At 28.5% G+C, this 20,784-nt stretch overlaps 1 protein-coding gene across 1 annotated transcript in view; it reads left to right on the plus strand.

Annotated features, from left to right (window-relative positions):
- The first annotated feature begins 747 nt into the window (after window positions 1-747).
- LOC142324567 (uncharacterized) overlaps window positions 748-20,784 on the plus strand; it is a 28,184-nt gene continuing 8,147 nt past the window's right edge. The window contains exons 1-8 of the mRNA XM_075365410.1: window positions 748-931; window positions 1,502-1,629; window positions 8,994-9,158; window positions 10,550-10,682; window positions 12,586-12,713; window positions 14,235-14,363; window positions 15,013-15,192; window positions 17,513-17,717. Of these exons, the coding sequence (XP_075221525.1) occupies window positions 9,002-9,158; window positions 10,550-10,682; window positions 12,586-12,713; window positions 14,235-14,363; window positions 15,013-15,192; window positions 17,513-17,717 (932 nt within the window). The 5' untranslated portion in view covers window positions 748-931; window positions 1,502-1,629; window positions 8,994-9,001. The remainder of the gene's footprint in view (window positions 932-1,501; window positions 1,630-8,993; window positions 9,159-10,549; window positions 10,683-12,585; window positions 12,714-14,234; window positions 14,364-15,012; window positions 15,193-17,512; window positions 17,718-20,784) is intronic.

Raw genomic sequence — 20,784 nt, forward strand, 5'->3', positions numbered from 1 at the left:
AAAGAAGTATAATCATCATTCTGAATGTTTACAGACAACTTTCAAATTATTTATTCATACTCTAGTCTTGTAGTTTGACTGTCTCTTTGAAAAGAACTGACTGATAAATATTACTTCTTAGTTTTTGTTGTGTTTTTTGTGATAGGTCTAATTATGCCATTTTATCATATATTATTTACAACAATTTTATTGTAAATGTCTAAAAAACAAAAATTCATCAAAATTTTATTAATGGTTCTTATTGAATTCACCGAGTAAGTACTCCAGTTAAAATAATCTTTTATTTTACATATAGAACATTAAATATCAGTAAGTTAATTCTTAACTTGTGTTTTTTATAAATTAAATAAAAAACATCATATCTGCATACATACAATAAGTACAACAATTCTCTACAAGGAGAATACATAAATATAATGTATTATTATTATTATTATTATTATAAAATAATATTCTTATACCAAGTATGACAAATTTTTAATCTCTATGCTTAAACAAATTGTTTAAAGTTCACTGTAAATTATAAGATTATGCTGTAGTTAAAAAATATGGATGAAGTTGTGGATTATAATTTGAGATGACATCATTCCTAGATTGTTTTTTTTTTAATCTAGTCATTTTTTGTGGCAGAAATAAGTCTGTGTAACATGCAAATCATTCAAAGTCATGACAATACATCACAAGCTCATTTCATTGTTCTTGTGAGAGATAGTCTTTTGAAGAATGGTGTTCAATGTATGATTACATTACTATATTTCTGGATGTGTACACATGTACAATCAAAATTATCATAAAAATAAAATATCATGCAAAATTTATTTATATGCTATATTATTTTTAATTTGTTAGAATTCATTAGTGAATTGTAACATGTTATTCTTTTATAATAATATTATGATACATGTAATTGAACAATTTTAAACCAGAAGAGGTTAGTAATTTGCAGTAGTTACAGGGTAGTAAACTATCTTCTTTAAAAAATAACAAATCAAATTATTCATATTACAATTAATGAGTATTGTTTCAGGAAATCAATAATTATTACATAATAAATAATGCAATTAGAAGTGACAGAATAATATTGAAAGGCACTATTAATGTTTAAAAAATATTAATGGTCCACCACTTTGAGGTTATTTCAGAAGGTAAAATTTTCAAATCCATTTATTTGGTAGAAGATGATGTCAGGTAAATGTAAACTGAATTTCATTTAACATCTCACTCTGTTCTGGAGACATAAATTTTTATCAACAAAAACCAGAAAATGATGTAAACTGAAAATGAAGTGAGATGGAATATTTGTGTATACAAATTTGTTTGTTAGTCCCTCAATTTTGGCAAAAAGCTCCCCAGGCATTCTATACATCAATATAGAATGGAAGAAATACTTTGTTAATGCATACTTCTTTTTTTATTCTTATTTTTAATATATGTAGAGTAAGGCTTCTTTCAATGAGTTTGTAGCAAGTGGTAAAAAAATAAAAAATTTGTTTCTTTACAGAATTTTTAATTCAGCATGGACAGAAAACTATAAAGAAGGATTTTCATCTGAAATAAATGAAGTTCAAGATGATAGCAGTACAACTGAAGCAGATATTGATGTAGCTCAAAATGATAGCATCATAAGCAGTAAGAAAACTTAAAAAATATACTTAGAGTAACAATAAAAACAGCTTTATAGAAAATGAAAAATTTATTAGTGCATGTAATTCCAAATTTTATATTAAAGTTGGGTCTAGTTCAGCAGATGTTTATCTGTGTATTTTAAAAAAGGATAATAAAATTAGTAGCATAATAGGTCATGAAAAATTTAAACAGATCACTTAGCCGATTCTTTATTAACCGAATTCAAAAAAAAGAAGAATCTTTATTTAACCGACACAGTTTTAAGTTTTATCTTTCATCAAATGAGCCAGATTTTTTTTTATTCTAGAAGCTGTCTTACAATTGTTCTTGTAAATTTCTTTCAATATTAACTTGGAAAATTTTTTTAGTGAAATGTTACACTATCACCTACATAGATGCTATGTTTTATTCATTTATTATCATCATTATGAATATTGAATTTTTGAGATAATATACAGCTTGATGGCATTACGATATTCAAAGTTTTTTTCATGCAAATCTTAAAACAACTTTAAAAACTCTTGTTTTCTGTCATCATTGTTTTCTATTGGATTATTGTAACACTATAATAAATATGAGTCTGGTATCATACTCATATTCGGAATGTTGTTTAAAAATTAAAAATTTTTTTTTGGAAAGTCTCTTTAATTTCCTTACATTCTTTTTTTAAATTTTCATCAAAATATATGCTTCTTGCATATCCATTTCTTATATTTTTACATGAGCAGCATATTTAGTAGACATATTTATACTATAAATGTAAATAAAATTAAAAAATATAAAGTAGCATTAGTATTTTGTTTTTTTTTAATAAAACAATGTTCAAAAAAATATTCATCCTGAAAGTAAAAAAAATTTTCACTTTTTGAAGTTGGCTCCATTCTCATTTTACAGGCCAAAATATAAAATGTTTCATCAAAGAAGTTAGTGCCAAATTATATTTTAGTTATTGGCTGGTCAGAACTTGCTTTGATCATTCGACCGTCAAGCCAGGGGTTCTGCTTCCTGGATCCCCAAGTCGTTCATCCTCATGATTGTAAGAAACTTTCACATTTATGTGCTTGCTCAACCTCCAGGTGCTGATCTCTTTCCTCTTTGGTTTCTTCTTCTTGTGAAACCTATGCTTAGCGGCACTTGGTGATTGTCTTAGATTCAATCTTTTCTTAGAGGACATAATGAAAAAGATTGAAAAAACTAAATGTAAGGAATAAGAAAAAAATGAAAGGGGACATTATGTACAAAAAAATAAAAGAAATGATGACAAAGAAAATATACTAACTTTATAAACACTGAAAAAAATTGAATTACTAAAGACAGAATAGTAATAACTATAATAGTGCAAATATTAAATATTTTGTAGATATTCCTTAAAGTAAAATGAATTAGTCATTTTACTTTAATATACTACATTTCTACTGCCATGGTGACAGAAATATAATGGAGTAAAAGGATTAATTTCTGTTTCTTTAATGAATATCTTTGATTCATGATTTCAGCGGGTTGGGTTTTGATCTATAGAGTAAAACTTTCCCTAGGAAATCATGAATGTATCCTGAAAATTTGAAAGCAATTGGTTGATTGATTCTTGCATGTTTCTGCTGTAAACAAACTGACAAACTTTCGTATTTATATATTAGATTTAGTTGGTCCTTTTTATTCAAATTAGGTTTTTTATAGAACAATATTCAACATTTCATCTAAATTCTTACACTTCAATGCTTTTTATCATCATTACGTTTATACGTAATACCTTTATTATTTAGATAAAATTTAGACAATTAATTTCATTATTGCTAAATCTTTTTTTAAAAAAACCTTTTAAAAATTTTAAAAGATTTTTAAAGATTTTAAAAAATCTTTTTTTAATTATTTAAAAAATCAATTAGTAATAAAATACATAGATATAATTTTTTTTATAAGACAAGAAAAATTTAAATAAAAATTATAATTGATTATACCGATAATAATCAGTGTAAATGTAAAATTTAAATAACTATGATTGATTACAGTGATAAAACACAATCTTTGTTTCTTAACATGTGATACATGAATCTAATCTGTTTTTTTTTAAATTCTGGAAATGGATGTTATGTCAGAATTTTTCCATCTCCTGTAATTTTTGAAAAATTCCAAAACCTTTTTTTTGTCTTCAGTCATTATTTCCTTTCATTATTTCTCCCTTTCTTATTACGGCTTCTTTCTTATGTTCTTCAATTATTACTGTTGCTGTTTGGTTCCTGTACATGTTAGCAATTGTTCTTCTATCTCTGTATTTGAACCCTAATTTTTTTAAAATGCTGAACATTTTATTCCAGTCTACGTTATCAAATGCCTTTTCTAGGTCTATAAACGCCAAGTATGTTGGTTTGTTTTTCTTTAATCTTCCTTCTACTATTAATCTGAGGCCTAAAATTGCTTCCCTTGTCCCTATACTTTTCCTGAAACCAAATTGGTCTTCTCCTAACACTTCTTCCACTCTCCTCTCAATTCTTCTGTATAGAATTCTAGTTAAGATTTTTGATGCGCGACTAGTTAAACTAATTGTTCTGCATTTTTCACATTTATCTGTCTCTGCTTTCTTTGGTATCATGACTATAACACTTTTTTTGAAGTCTGATGGAAATTCTCCTTTTTCATAAATATTACACACCAGTTTGTATAATCTAACAATCGCTTCCTCACCTGCACTGCGCAGTAATTCTACAGGTATTCCGTCTATTCCAGGAGCCTTTCTGCCATTTAAATCTTTTAATGCTCTCTTAAATTCAGATCTCAGTATTGTTTCTCCCATTTCATCCTCCTCAACTTCCTCTTCTTCCTCTATAACACCATTTTCTAATTCATTTCCTCCGTATAACTCTTCAACATATTTCACCCATCTATCGACTTTACCTTTCGTATTATATATTGGTGTACCATCTTTGTTTAACACATTAGATTTTAATTTATGTACCCCAAAATTTTCCTTAACTTTCCTGTATGCTCCGTCTATTTTACTAATGCTCATTTCTCTTTCCACTTCTGAACACTTTTTGTAATCCACTCTTCTTTCGCTAGTTTACACTTCCTGTTTATAGCATTTCTTAATTGTCGATAGTTCCTTTTACTTTCTTCATCACTAGCATTCTTATATTTTCTAAGTTCATCCATCAGCTGCAATATATTGTCTGAAACCCAAGGTTTTCTACCAGTTCTCCTTGTTCCACCTAAGTTCGCTTCCGCTGATTTAATAATTTCCTTTTTAACATTCTCCCATTCTTTTTCTACCTTATCTTTTTTACTCAGACCTCTTGCGATATCCTCCTCAAAAATCTTCTTTACCTCCTCTTCCTCAAGCTTCTCTAAATTCCACCGATTCATCTGACACCTTTTCTTCAGGTTTTTAAACCCCAATCTACATTTCATTATCACCAAATTATGGTCGCTATCAATGTCTGCTCCAGGTTAAGTTTTGCAGTCAACGAGTTGATTCCTAAATCTTTGCTTAACCATGATATAATCTATCTGATACCTTGCAGTATCGTCTGGCTTTTTCCAAGTGTATATTCTTCTATTATGATTTTTAAATTGGGTGTTGGCAATTACTAAATTATACTTTGTGCAAAACTCTATAAGTCTGTCCCCTCTTTCATTCCTTTAGCCCAGCCTGTATTCACCTACTATATTTCCTTCCTTGCCTTTTCCAATGCTTGCATTCCAATCTCCAACTATTATTAAATTTTCATCTTCTTTTACGTGTTTAATAGCTTCATCGCTCTTCGTATACACACTCTACCTCATCATCATCATGGGTGCTTGTAGGCATATAGACGTTAACAATCGTTGTCGGTTTAGGTTTTGATTTTATTCTTATTACAATGATTCTATCGCTATGCGTTTTGAAATATTCTAAACTTCTATCCAAATCTTAAATTTTTTAAATTGTTGATATTATGTGATGCATAATTAAAAACATACATTTTTTGCTTTATATGATTATATTTATATGCTCAGTTTATATTTTGAACTCTATTAATAATCAATTGTTAACTATGAAACAGTATATCATGACACCATACTTATCTATAGAAGCATACATGAACAAGATTCATCATATCTGTAGAATTCAAAACAACACAAAGCTTGTTCGCTTTGTTAGCCTACTGTGTTTAATAATACAATTTATTCAGTCGGTGTGTTAACTGTAATAAGTGAGTGAACAGTAAAATCTCATAACTCTTCATAAGTGTGTAAATGATTTGGACAGTTTTTGTTACATGTGTGGTGAGTTCACTACAAATTCACAAAAGAAAAACATTGTACCATTAATTAAGAAAAATTTATTAATTAAATTATGAATATAAAATCAGTAATCATGAAAAAATAAGGGCTCCTTATGTAATATGTAGCAACTGTGTGGTCGACTTAAAAGAATGGCTAAAAGGCATATAAAAGACCTTGCGATTGGTGTCCCTATGGTTTGGCATGAACTAGTAGATAATTTAACAGATGGTTATTTCTGTTTAACTAGTGTATGTGGAATTTCTAACAAATCTAAAAATTTAATACTCTATCCTTCATTGGCATCTGCACTCAGACCTCATAATGAATTCATTACACTTCCCAAAGTTCCTGAAAACTTGTTTTGTAAAAACAGTGATGAAGAAATGGACATTATGGAAGAATACAATCATGATTGAGACTGAATTATAATCCAGTGAGCCACATCTTAAATCAGAAGGTCAGCTAATTGACTTGGTAAGAGATTTAAACTTATCAAAAATCAAGAGCTGAACTCTTAGGCTCAAGACTGCAAGGTTGGAATTTATTTTAGAAAAATACAAATATTTTGGTCTATCAAAGCCAACAGAAAGATTTTTCTCATTACTTTGCTAAAAAAAATTTACTTAGTTTACTCTTCAAATGTTTGTTAAAATTAGAGTGCTCATGAACTTAAAGAATGGTGCCTTTTCATTGATTCCTCCAAGTATAGTTTAAAAGCAGTTCTGCTTTACAATAGTAATAAATATCCTTCTATACTGATCTGTTATTTAATTAATATGTTTCTGAAAAAGTAAATAATAAAAACAGTTGGGACATGTGAGATTTAAAAGTGATAGCTGTTTTATTAGGCATGAAGCTAGTGTATATAAAGTAATACTGCTTTATTTGCAGATGGGATAGCCAAACTAGGGATCAGCAACATGTGTTAAACAGTGGAAGAAATGTGAGAACTTAACTTCTAGTAAAAAAAGCATTATTCATGAGCCTCTAGTTAAATCAGAAAAAGTATTTACTGCCCCTTCATATCAAACTGGGATTAATAAAAAATTATGTAAAAGCTATGAAGGACATTCTTATGCAAAAGGAAGAAAATCTAAAAAACATAAGAGAAGCAAAAATTATAGAAGGATTTTCGTTGGCCCACAAATAAGGGAACTGGTCAAGGATTAAATATGACTGTTGTAGATAAACTGATAAATTCATACAGAGCTATTCATATGCTAACTGATTACTGTTGGACTTAATTGAAAATACACCTGACGCTACCTACTAAAAGAGAGAGTGAGAGAGAGAGAGTAGCTGCTGCTAAGACGTTTTAATAAAACTATATGACTTCCCATAATGTTAGTAATATTAACTTTTATAGACATTTAATATGCCATTTCTATTAAACTGAGGGTGATAGTAAGGTTCTATTATAATATGTAATATGTAATCTACTCAAAAAAAAAAAATACAGAAAACGGTATCACACCAAGAGAAACTTAAAAAAAATTTATTTTGTATATCAATTTTTTTAATTTAATTACGGAGGTAATTAATTTTCAGTGTAAGTAACTGAAATAAGAGTTTCATAAATTTGGAATAAATAATTTTTTTTGTTGCTTTTTTTGGAAATATAAAATATCCAAATAAAAATATTTAAAATTTATTAATTTAATAAAAAAAATTATTATTTTTTGACCAATTTATTTTTTTTTAGTATTTAACTCATTTTTACTTAATACAAACAATAAAACATATACATTTCAGTAATAGCAAAGGCTCTGCAGGGAAATTAAGAAATATAAAATCAGACCACAGATTATTTTATTATTAATAATAACAGTAAAGATACTGTGTAAAGGTACAGTAAAGGTTTCTTTGTTTTTATGTCATTTTCATTTACATTTTTCACAACAGATTTAATAAAGCTTAATTTTTCTGTATATACAATTGATCAAAACATTCCTACTTTTAAAAGGATTAACACACATAATTTTTTATATAATTTACAGACACTAACCACAGACTAATAATGCCTGGCAATGTTGTCTGTGTGAGAGTTTGAAACCTTTTTCCTAAATATATAATAAAAAATTTGAAAGCTTCTGATAGTAACTGAATTACATACTTCATTTACAATGTGTTTGTCTTCATAGATTTTTATTCTCAGAAAAATAAGAAGTAAATAATTTCTATATCCATAAATGTATTATTATAATGTTACTCGTTTTCATGAGAAGAATTAAAATTCTTAATGTAAAATAGAATAGTAAGCTAAAAATAATTAGATTTATAAATATATTCATTAATATCAAAAAAATAAATCATCTACCTAAAAACAATAAGATACAAATACTTAATTGTCACTTGTAGGATTGAATGTAATTTGCATTTTGGCAAACATGTCTTGCAGATAAGCAACAACACATCTGACTTAGTAAAGAAGGCATAAGAAGAACTCATAAAATTACTTTACTTAAATAAAATAACAAACTACTATTAGAACACAAGAAAAATCAAGACTAATTTTTTTACCTAAATAAACCTTCTCGAGGCTCTGCAACTCTTGGCTTGAAATTATGAAAATGTTTTTAGGTAAAACTCATCGCAGATTGCATAAGCTTTAATCTTTCTTTTTTTTATGTATGTAAGTTAAGTGACATTATGAAAACGTTTGTAAGTAACTGACACAAAACAAGATTTATGAACTTTTTATTAGTCTACAAAATACACAGGAATCTTCTACCAGAGTGAGTAAAGGTTCCAGCTCTAGATTTAAGAAGAATTTTATAAAATAGCATCGTTTAAAATTGTAGGTGAAATTTCTAATTTTATTGTCTCATAAGAAGGAAATTTTTTTATAAAGAAGGTACTGACGTAGCTGTCACATCAGAAGGAGTGGTACCTCTGCTACCACTGTAGGATGTATGAATTAATTTATTCTTTTTGAATAAATTTAAAAAAAATTTGTTGAAATGGATAAAATTAATCAGAAATCTTTTAATTTTAATTTTTCAGAATTTTAAAAATACCGATTTTTCAGTTTAATTTGTCTCTTGGTATAAGCAAAATAAATTATTTATTCATAATTTAATATATATATGTATGTGTGTGTATAGATATTGACATGATTGAGGCTCAGCATCAAAGAGGATTCATGTTGTCAACACAATGCAGTTCTAAAGGCAATGTGGAAGGTATCTGTTTAAGTGGAGAAGATTGTTTTAGTAGAGGAGGACAAGTTGGTAACGTGTGCGGAACAGATGAGTTATATTGTTGTACTTGTGAGTATATTACAAGTAAATTACGTTTAATTACTACTTAATGTTATTTGCCTAATCTAGTGGTGGTTTTACTTATTGTAGATTCCAGAGAAGTATTTGTAGTGTATTTGTATACATTTCACTGTCAATTTGATAATTCATGTATCGAAAGCAGACTAATTAAAATTAAATTATACAGCAATTTAAAGACAAAGAGAATGTTTAGTTCAGTTTATTGTTTAAAATGTTTACAGCTGAAACTAATCTGCATTACTGACCACCATGGATGAAAACATAGTAAATAGAATGGGAGATAGAAAATAATATTGAAAACATAATTTTACAGTACAGTTCAAAAGAATGCATTTGCTACTTATCAAAGTAGAGCAAATTTTAAAAACTGATTCTTGTCTGATTTCCTCAATACCATGTTCATATTAATATTTTATGTACTGGGTGACTGAAAAGTAACTTACAGCCTCCTCTAACTTTTTTTTAATAATTTAGATAACTGGTTGCCATTTGCAGCATTCTTCCTTGTACTGAAGGGCTACTTCAATGAATGTATATTTCACTCTTTTTGATGTTTGGGTGGCGAGGAGGTGGGCAACTTAAAAATTTCAAATGGGACCGATGGGCATTTGATACATCATTTTAAAGAGTTCAATGAAATGACTATTAAAATTAATTCTGACTGCCCAATCCAAAATGATAGCCAATAATGTATGTGTTTCAGATAGCTAGAACTAAGGTTGTATGCTCCCCTTTAATTTTTTTTATTATTTGAGGTAACCCGAATCTCTCTTTGGAAATCTTCTCCAATAAGAGAGGCTAATTCAGTAAGCCCCAATTTAAGTATTTAGCCTTCAGGGAGGCTGGGGGCCAGGGCATTTGCAGATGCTTCTGCAGCATCTGGTTTAATGGCTGTGTTAAATTTTGTAGTAAAAGATAGGGATTTTTTGTTATATGTATTTTTTGTTAGTTAATGGGCTAGTTCCATTATTCTTTTTTAAAAAAAATAAATTTACTTTTTCAGTTTGCAAAACATAATTTACATTACTGCTGTATGATATATTAAACTAAACTTTTAAAAAATTTTGCTGTACTAAAGAATGAAGCCAGGTATTTGTAAGTTTTACTTTCTAATTTTCTTTGGAAAAATCAAATTAATGTTTCTTCTATGAGTAATTTTTATGTTTATTTTAACCTCACTGTGATTAAGGTTTTCCTTTCACGAATTTTTTTCTGCAAGTGAGCTAAGAATGATTCATAAACTGAGGTAGATTAGTTAATTTTTACTAATTTAAGTAATTTTTTATTTTCTACTTAATGTTTTTTAACAATATTTATTTGTTTAGATTAAAATAAAATGAATAAACTGATTAATTTAATCAACTGCTTACACTTTACAGTTGTGAAGACTTGTGGTGATGTTTCAAAAGAATTAGTTTCATACTTCCAGTCTCCTGATTATCCAGCTAAATCTACAGGAACACTTGCATGTGATTATGATATAATGATTCAAGATGATATCTGTGCTGTTAGGTAATTTTAAAGGCTTTTCTCTCATCATAGACTAGTGTACAAAATTATCTGCACAGAAATACAGTTCAGATTTCTGACTCCTGAGTGGTACTGTCTTTATCTTTCATTTGTAAGTTTCAAAGTTTGAACCAAGGCAAGGCTTAACATTTTTCACATGACACTATTTTCAAATTATTATTATTATTGTGCATAGCCTTTAGGCTTTTTGTGTTGACCTTATCATAAAAAATAAATTGTTCTGAATTTCAAATTAATGTTTGTTAAAAATTATCATGTTATAGTAATTGATAGTAATCAAGGAATACAAAGAATTTTACTATAGATATATTGATTATTTTCAACTATGCATTTGCCTTAAATAGTTTATACATTTAAGAAATTGTTTTTTAGTTTTATGAACTGTAGTTATGTGAAGCAAAAGTGTACTAGTTCTCTATGAGTATAATTAAGTAGGAGCATAATGGTTGTTGATCATATTGCTGTCAGTTGAATTATGTTTTGAGTGGATCTTTTGATGTGGTTGAAACTATGTTTCCACATTTTGGAAGTCTGTTATTTATAATTTTTTTCATTTGAAAATACTCATAAAAGGATTAATTGTCTATTTTTATGACCCTAAATATTTAATTGTTATTTTGCTCATAATGTTATAATATGAATTTCTTTCATATATATTTTTTTTTTAGAATCTACTGTGATCAGTAAATGCCTCTTATAAAAAAAAAACTTTTAACTTAAGCATTTTATTGTTTCTTCATAGCCACCAATTCGCAGTTTGTAACTTTCTTGATATATTCTAAGTATAAAATGCAGAGGAATTTTATGCTACCATAAAAGAAACAACAGTAAATCAACATTGAATTTACTTTCACAAGCCATCTCACAGAAACAAGTCATAAATGAACAACATGAAAACTTATAAAGAGCAAAACTAGACATGACTGATCAACTTAAAGTATAAAAACAATATTTCAATTTATAATTGAGATCATGCACTCTTTTTTAATACATTTCAAACACTGAAGATCATTCAAAACATAATTCAAACATGACAACACTCAGTACTCCCTGTAGCAGTTTCGGAAGCTTAATATAGAGCGATAGCTCTATATCAAGCCTTAGTTAAAGTTTATTTTTTGAAATGTCTACATTAAAATAAAATATAATTAATTCTGCATAAGTCATAATTATTCTATCAGTCTCCATGGTGTGAGTGGTAGCATCTCGGCCTTTCATCTGGAGGTTCCAGGTTCGAATGCTGGTCAGACATGGCATTTTCACACACGCTACAAATCATTCATCTCATCCTCTGAAGCAATACCTAATGGTGGTCCAGGAGATTAAACAAAAAAATAAAAGTATGCATACAAACGTTTTCAGTATTTTTAAATATTTGTCGATATAAATGTATGAAATGGATATCAAAAATGTACTTATAAATACAAATATAAGTACAAACTAAACAGTACATAAATAACTCTTATCAGCACTGTATACTTAGTTATTACAATCCAGTTTTTTGGCTTGCTATTATGCGTTACTGAAAAGTGGGTGTTTTCAATAAATGACTCATTTTCTTCTTTATAAACATCCTGTTATACTTCAAATTAAATTAATATAGAGTGAAAGCAAAAAAATTATATGTTTAACTTTCAATTTTATTTCAACAACTGAATGAAAAAAAAAATTCTTTAATAACAATAATGACTGTGATACTATAATAAATCCAGACACTACCTGATTCAATGAAGGACAGAATTAGCAATTTCAAATGTTTTATTGTGTGCATTTTTATTATAATTTAAAACCTAGAGTAAATAACCTAGATGCTTTATCATACTAGTTGAATTTACATCTATCAAATAAAAATCAAATTTAATAGACACTTTTTGTGGTTTTTTAGAGTCGATTATGAGAAAGTAAATCTAGCAAGAAAATTAGGAGGTTTGTGTGATATTGATCAAATATTTATACTAAATTCTGTGGATGGACCTACGACAGGCCAATGTGGACCATTGACTGGATACGCAAGTAAATTATTTTATTTTTCATATTATCAGATCATAAATTTAGCTAAATTAGCCTATTTTTTTTATTTTGACTAACAACTATTTTTAAAAAAAAATAACAAAATGGTTTATTTCTTCTGCTTGAAGTTTATTATTTGACCTCTTAGCTCTGTAGAATTACTAGCTGATTTTTTCATTGCCTTTAGGTTAGGTTTGTTTTCATGGAAAAAACAACCTATTCTGGGAATAGGCGCTTTAGGCATTTCTTAGCTCTCTCTACCTTTCTATTGTATTAGATCTAAGAAAATTTAATAAACTTTTTATTAATCAACTATTTATTTTTTTTTTTATATAAGAAATAATTTTAGTTAATTCTGTGAATGAATGAAGACAGTGTATATATTGCACTGTTTCTTATAAAAGGTTTTCCATTAATTTTCTTTTCACTATCTGTGCCAGCTTTTCATATGTCTGTGATGCATTTAAACCATCTGAAGTAAAAGAACCATTAATCAGAGATCATGTCTCTGAGAGTAATGATGTTCATTGTACAGCCAGTTCCTGTGGGGAACAAAGTGAATGTATCACTTGTAGGGCTGAATATCATCTGCATTTAGGCTATCAAAGTGAAGAAGGCATCAGGAGACTATTTCATTTGTGGTATGGAGTCTTATTGTTCTTGGAGTGGTATGCTTGTTTTTTTGAGTGACTTCATCATGTCAAGTTGCTTATAACAATGGTGGTCCTATGACCACCTAACATAAAATTTTAGTATTGTAATCTAAAGTATCCCATATGTAAATAATACAAGTTATGTATATAATATGTATTATTTATGTAATGGGATACGCATATATAATATATACATATAAATGTACATAATAGTATTTATAAACCACCAGATGCACACGTATAAAGCAAGAATGATTTTACTTTCAATCTATTAAGACCATTAGCTTAATGATAATGATAATTCTAATTAAAATAACTGATGATGAATCTGTAGTATTTGAAAAGGTCTTATTAGATTGAAGATAAGATCATTCTTACTTTGTGTGTGTGTGTGTGTGTGTGTGTGTGTGTGTGTGTGTGTGTGTGTGTGTGTGTGTGTGTGTGTGTGTGTGTGTGTGTGTGTGTGTGTGTGTGTGTGTGTGTGTGTGTATGCGCGCGCGTGTATATATATATATATATATATATATGTGTGTGTGTGTGTGTGTGTGTGTGTGTGTGTGTGTGTGTGTGTGTGTGTATGCGCGCGCGTGTATATATATATATATATGTATTGTATTGTATTGTATTGCAATTACAATATATATATATATATATATATGTGTGTGTGTGTGTGTGTGTGTGTGTATGTGTGTGTGTGTGTGTGTGTGTGTGTGTGTGTGTGTGTGTGTGTGTGTGTGTGTGTGTGTGTGTGTGTGTGTGTGTGTGTGTGTGGTGGTTTATAAATACTAATTACAATTCAACACACAGGACAACATGTTTAAAAAATTAATAAATATATGAGATATACATATGTTGTTTAATGTTATTTCAGCGCTTATAGCTGTGGATCCAAATCAGAGTAAACCGTTGAAATTGGCTGTTCTTATACAAAATGAGGAATTTTATCGCTGGTTTGTCAAAATTACCCAAATACCTTGCTCAAAAATTAGACGTTTTAAAGGTATCATGATCAATAATTTTTACTTTAGTACTAATGTTTTTTCCATTTTTGCCAAATTGATTAGGTAACAGCAAGATATATTTATTAAGCAAAATATTAAAATTATTTGTACTACATTTATAAAAAAGGAACTTGCAGACTTAAAATTACATTTTCATTTCCTTGGACTAAACTTCTGATCATAGAAATTCTTATAAAAATAAACAATTATAATTTCTGTAAATTATTTTTAAGAAGTTTTTTATAAATGTTGTCATAAAACTCATAAACAAAAACATGATTTTTATGTTTGCATCAATTTCTATGAATTATTATTTCATAAGATTGTATTAGCTGATTCTTTAGCAAAAAGAGAAAGACAGCAACAGAAGTATACTTCAGACTCTTAAAGTTTAACACTGATGGATTAATTAAAGTATATCAATAAAGCTGTACTGTAAGTTTAGATTATTAGTGTTTGGAATTGAGGCATTTAGAACCTCATTCTATCACAGTTTTTCCATTAAACAAAAACTCATGTTTAATTATTATACTTATATGATAAACATTGAAGTTTTGAATATTTATAAATTACATGTTCTATACATTTAATTAAATTATTATTATTAAAAGCATAAATTGTAGAAAAATAATAAATAGCTTTTCATAGTTCCAGAACCTTGTGGTATTAGAAAAATGGATTTGAATGGTGAAAGTAGCAACCATTTACCAGTCACAAATCCATTATCTGGTCTCTTACATTGGTGGAATAAAGTTAGATGGAAGAATGCAGCAGGAAACAACATTTGGTGGAGCTATCCTGAACCAGTTTTCAATACATTTTATTATGGTAAAAAAAAATAGTTTGTATTCTTAAATTAGGAAATTATTCTACATACATATCTATCTAGAAATTCTAATTTTTCACATAAAATTTCTGTTCAACACAAAAAAAAAATTACACAAAGTAATTTCTTCCATTGCTAAAAACAAATGAAGGTTATTAATATCCTAAACTTATTCAAACAAGAATATTCAATTTTTTTATAACTGCTTTTATTCGTTTTAAAATTCTCTGAACCAATTTATGTTGTTTTTTCCAATAATTATTAGTTATAAACAAATTACTTGGAAATTCTTTTATTATAGGACCCAGAGGAACTTTCAGATTTCTTTTTGGTGATACCACCAATAATCTTTCTGTAGAGGAGCTGTATAATTAGAATTGAAGATATCCTCTCAAAGAACAATTTTCACATAATTTAAAAATCAGTCAATTATAATTTTGAAGTGTTACATTTCATCATGCCATTCAGTTCTTTCTTCCTTCTGTTATTTTTCATGTATTTAATCTTCAATCTCATCTCGATTTCAAATTACAAAATAGTAACGTAAAAATAAAAGAAATAGTACTGTATTAAAAATCTCAATGTGCATTTTGGTATAAAGTTGTTTTTATTATACCTAACAATTTTATTTATCATAACTTAGCAGAATTAAAATCTTTAAAGGAAAAATATGTATGTATTTATCATACATATACATTTATCATGAAAATTATAATAAAGTCAGTTTTCACTTATAAATTAAATTATTATCTAAATAATAAATTTAATTAAATTAAATGATTTAATTATATTAGATTTATTTGATAAACAACCCAATTTTTTATAATACATCAGCTGATTCTGTATATAATGATGATAAATTTTATGTACTCTAAATGAACAGCTGTTGTTTTTGAAAAATTAGAAATAAAAATCTTATGTGGACGCCACATGACTTCCTTGTACTCCTATTAAATTACATATACACAATTTTTGCTGCACTTCATTTAAACTTATTACATTTGAAAGTGAAATAAATCCTCCAACTATTTAATAAAGTGGATAGTTACACAATTGCTAAAATATTAGTTTTTATTAACATCAAATATTTATACAATTATTAATTCAACAATCTTACCCAAAATATTAGGATAGACTAAAAGTTCCCTTATTACTCTTTAAATAAGTGTAAGTCTTTTATCTATCTAATACTAAGTTTTTTAAATTATTATGATGAAACCATCAACAAAATGAAACAAAAATGAAACACGAGAAGGTTACTAAATTTTATAGCGATATTTGTTATCAAGTAGACTGAAATAAATGCATAAATAAAAAAATTATATATTCATAGAAGAGAAATGGTGTGTGTGAACAGTACATTGCGTGTCTTCATCATAAAGTATTATAAATACATGCAATATTCAATTATACTCAAGAATAATCAGATATTTCACCAAATCTGATGCGACACCACACGACTTCCTTGTACACCTATTAAATACTTACTTGTACAAGGAAGTAAAAATATGTAAACATTTGTATGATAACGATTGTCTTGGGAATGAGAACCCAAACAGGCTGTCTGTTACAAATAAAGTGGTTAGCATAAAAAAGATTTACATTAAAATGATTAAATCATTCAAAGTAGTTTTATGTAAAAGTACTATTCCAACATTAAATAAAGGTAACAACATATTTCTTATATCTACAGTTGGTAATTTATTAAATGGTTAATAAAATACTGTAAAATATATATTTGTATAATTGTATGTTAACATATATATATATATATATATATATTTTTTTAAATAATAATAATAATTATTATTATTATAACCAGTAGATAAAGTTAGAATAAAAATGTTATAACACTTATCTAACTGTAGCTCTTCCAGAGTGTTACTACATCTTTAATAGTAGTCAAATATATAAATTATACTTAATTAAAAGTAAAATTTACACTAAAATAAAATTCTAAAATAAATTTTACTTTTAATTTTATTTTAATTATATGTAATTTATATATTTGACTGCTGAAGATGGTGTATCACTCCATAAGTGCTGCAGTTAGGGAAGTGTTCGTACATTTTATTCTGACTATCTGGTGACTATCTAACAATTATAGTATATAATTGTTTTAAATTATTTTATTTTCTAGCTATATAAAATAAAATAGTTTACCACTGGGTAAATATATAGTTTAAAAAAAATATATATATATATGCTGTATATACATATAATAAAATAATACTTCTATTTATTTTCTTACACAACAAATAAATATAGATGTATATTAAGAAGTTAATTAAAATATTATATTTTGTAAAACTGATCTTATAGAAAGCACAAAACGCCATATGCAAGAACAAGTTTCTAGAAACAGCAATAGACTTCACAATGCACAGAGACGTATTATATCTGGAATGGATGCAGAAATTGGCGAATTTCCTTGGATGGTAGCAATTGGATTCAATAAGATGTTTTTCTGTGGTGGAGCACTAATCAGTGATGTTTTTGTTTTAACTGCAGCTCATTGCTTTATGACGTAAGTTATTTCATAAAAATATCTTTCATGCTATAATTTATCGTCCATAAATCTTGTGCTGTGATAGGGAGAGAGACAGATTGGATACGATAAATCTAAAATTATTTAGGAGTAAATAATCTTTTTTGTATTTTTTGCAGCTTCTAAATTTTAACAAATGTATTAAATGACAATGAGAATTGGCAATTCATTGAATGAATATTTGATAACACATTCTGTAAGGCAATGAAATCTTGTGTAACATTTGTATCAGTTGCAAGAAGATTATTGAAAAGTTGTACTGAAGCTATCAATGGGTTACCATAAACTGGAATAAATGTCATGAAAAATTGTATTTATCACTCAGTAAAACTCTCACAACAGAGAGAAAGCACCCATTGAATGCTATATTGAAACAATGTAAGTGTTATCATAGAAATACTACAGAAACAGCAGATTAGTCATTAAATTGTTGGCAGATACCATGAAAAACCTTACATTTTATCTCCAAACTCGTGAAATTAAGGCTAAACAGTGAGAATCTAATATGATTTTGTGATTGCCTGTCAAACTGGAATAACGAATCATGTATCTTCTCCCAAGTTATAAATTCTTTATGTGGACAATCTGAAAACTGAATTATTAAAATGATAGTTTCTGGCACTAAGGACAATGTATTGGATGTTGAATTAACAAAGTAGCAGGAAATGGTAAACATTTTAAGAATGCATTGAAAGAAAACCTAAGTTATTTTTTTTACAAAATTTCATCAAAACCATCAACCTGAAAGTGATTTTTTTTCTTCACTAAAATAAAGCCTTGTTTCAAGGCAAGTCCAACAAAGAAACCTTATTGAAAAGCGGTTTGATTTTTTAAAAAATTTGATCGGATCAAATTGGTTATTTAGAAATGACTATAAGGATCTCTTGGTTTAATTGTAGCTTAGTACTTTGGAACTGTAGTTCAGTATTCTTTCAGAGAACCAGGGTTTCTGTTAGGAGTTTCCTTCTGTTAGCCAATAATGATCTTTTTTAAGGTGACAGACATTTGCTTTCACCTTGGCTTCAAAGATTAGGATTTGCTTGTGGTCTAACAACTTTCTTTAATTAAGGCTTTACTTTGTATTTATGTCAAACACCTAATTGGCATCAATGATACCACCAGCCATTGTTATCTTTCTCACAGCTGCATTGCCACTCTCTTAAAAGATTCCTGATGTAATAGAACCATAAAGATAGGGGGAAAGTTTACTGATTTGCACAGAGGATAATATGATGAATCATGTGAGAAATAAATAACTGTCTTAATGTACAGTGTGTGTGTGTGTGTGTGTGTGTGTGTGTGTGTGTGTGTGTGTGTGTGTGTGTGTGTGTGTGTGTGTGTGTGTGTGTGTGTGTGTGTGTGTATGTGTGTATGTGTGTGTGTATATGTGTGTGTGTGTGTGTGTGTGTGTGTGTGTGTGTGTGTGTGTGTGTGTGTGTGTGTGTGTGTGTGTATGTGTGTGTATTTGTTGGACATAGAGTAGATTTTTAAAGTAAGTTTTGCTTGTAACCTATGTACAGCATGAAGAAAAACTGCAAAAAACTTCAATACTCTTAAGGAAGCTAGTTCACATTTTTTTAAAATAAAGTCTCAGAGAGAAGCATGTACTTAAATATTAAGTTTACCCTTTTAAATAAGAAAAGTTATGCATTTATATAACTGTTATTCAAGCTATCTTATATTAATTTTTTATTAACTTTCAATCCAGATAAAATTTTCAAACCAGGATTTTAAATTATAGTTTTGCTAAAATATGATGTTTGTTCGGAAAATAACCGAACTTTATTTTTTTAATCTTTATTATTAATTTTAAAGATTATTGGTCCTTGTCCCCTTCAAAGTACCCCCCCTCCTTTATTAACACAGTGATGTTTCCACTTTGCAAAGCAGACCTGGATAGCTTCAATTGAAATGACCTTTAAGGTCTGACGAATTTGCATTTATCAATAGTCTCCAATAGAATTGGAGACTACTCATGAGTCTCAATAGAATTTGTCATCAATAGTCTCCAAACGGCGTCCTTTCATCACTATTTTAATTTCAGAAATAAGAAAAACTCCCAAGGAGCCAGGTCTGGCGATTTGGGAGGCTGAGGAAGGACAATCATCTGATTTTTTGTACAAAATTGACGAATTGACAAAGCTGAGTGTGCGGGCGCATTGTGTGGTGAAGGAACCATGAGTTGTCTCGCCACAACTCTGGTCTCTTTTTGCGGATTTTTTCACATAACTGCTGTAAAACGCCTTGATAGTACAGAAGGTTCACTGTTTAATCTTGAGGTATGAATTCAAAATGTATTGTGACGTTGAAGTGTATCAATGTCGAAGCGGTAAACTCAGCTTTCGTTTCCATTATCATCCATTGCATGAATATTTCATCGTCACTGGCTAGTTCAAGAAGTTGCCAACAAACGTCCACTCTGTGTTCTTTCTGCTGTTCGGACGTCAAACGAGGAACAAACTTTGTTGCAACTCGATGCATGTTCAATTTTTCAGTCAAAATGTCATGGCATGATCCAATCTAGATGCTAAACTGTTCTCTGACGGTCAATCGGCTATTTGCACGCACAGGATCGTTGATTTTCTGAACGCCAGTGTCTTCAGTTGAAGTCGAAGGCCTTTTTGGTCGAGGGTCATCTTCAACTGACTGACGACCAATTTTAAATCGTGAAATCCATTCGTAACATTGGGTACGACCCAGAGCAACATCTCCGTAAGTTTCGATTCAAAATTAGAATCGTTTCTGTGGAAGTTTTCCCGAGTTTCACGCAAAATCTTACGTTGTATCGTTGCTCCCGAAAATCGCTATTAACACTTAAACACGTTGAACGCAAATAACAACATGAAAACTAAACGAGATATCAACAATACAAGAACATGTGCTTACAGAGGAGGTATGTAAAACACAATGTTGCCAATCACACGTCACTAAATATCACCATTGGCGCTAATTAAAAATGTTCGGTTATTTTCTGAACAGACCTTGTAAATTGTTACATGTCTTATTTATATAGAATAGCGTTATTCAATGAAATGATTCCAAAGAA

This window comes from Lycorma delicatula, chromosome 5, assembly GCF_047948215.1.
Source record: "Lycorma delicatula isolate Av1 chromosome 5, ASM4794821v1, whole genome shotgun sequence".
In the NCBI taxonomy this organism is placed as follows: domain Eukaryota; kingdom Metazoa; phylum Arthropoda; class Insecta; order Hemiptera; family Fulgoridae; genus Lycorma; species Lycorma delicatula.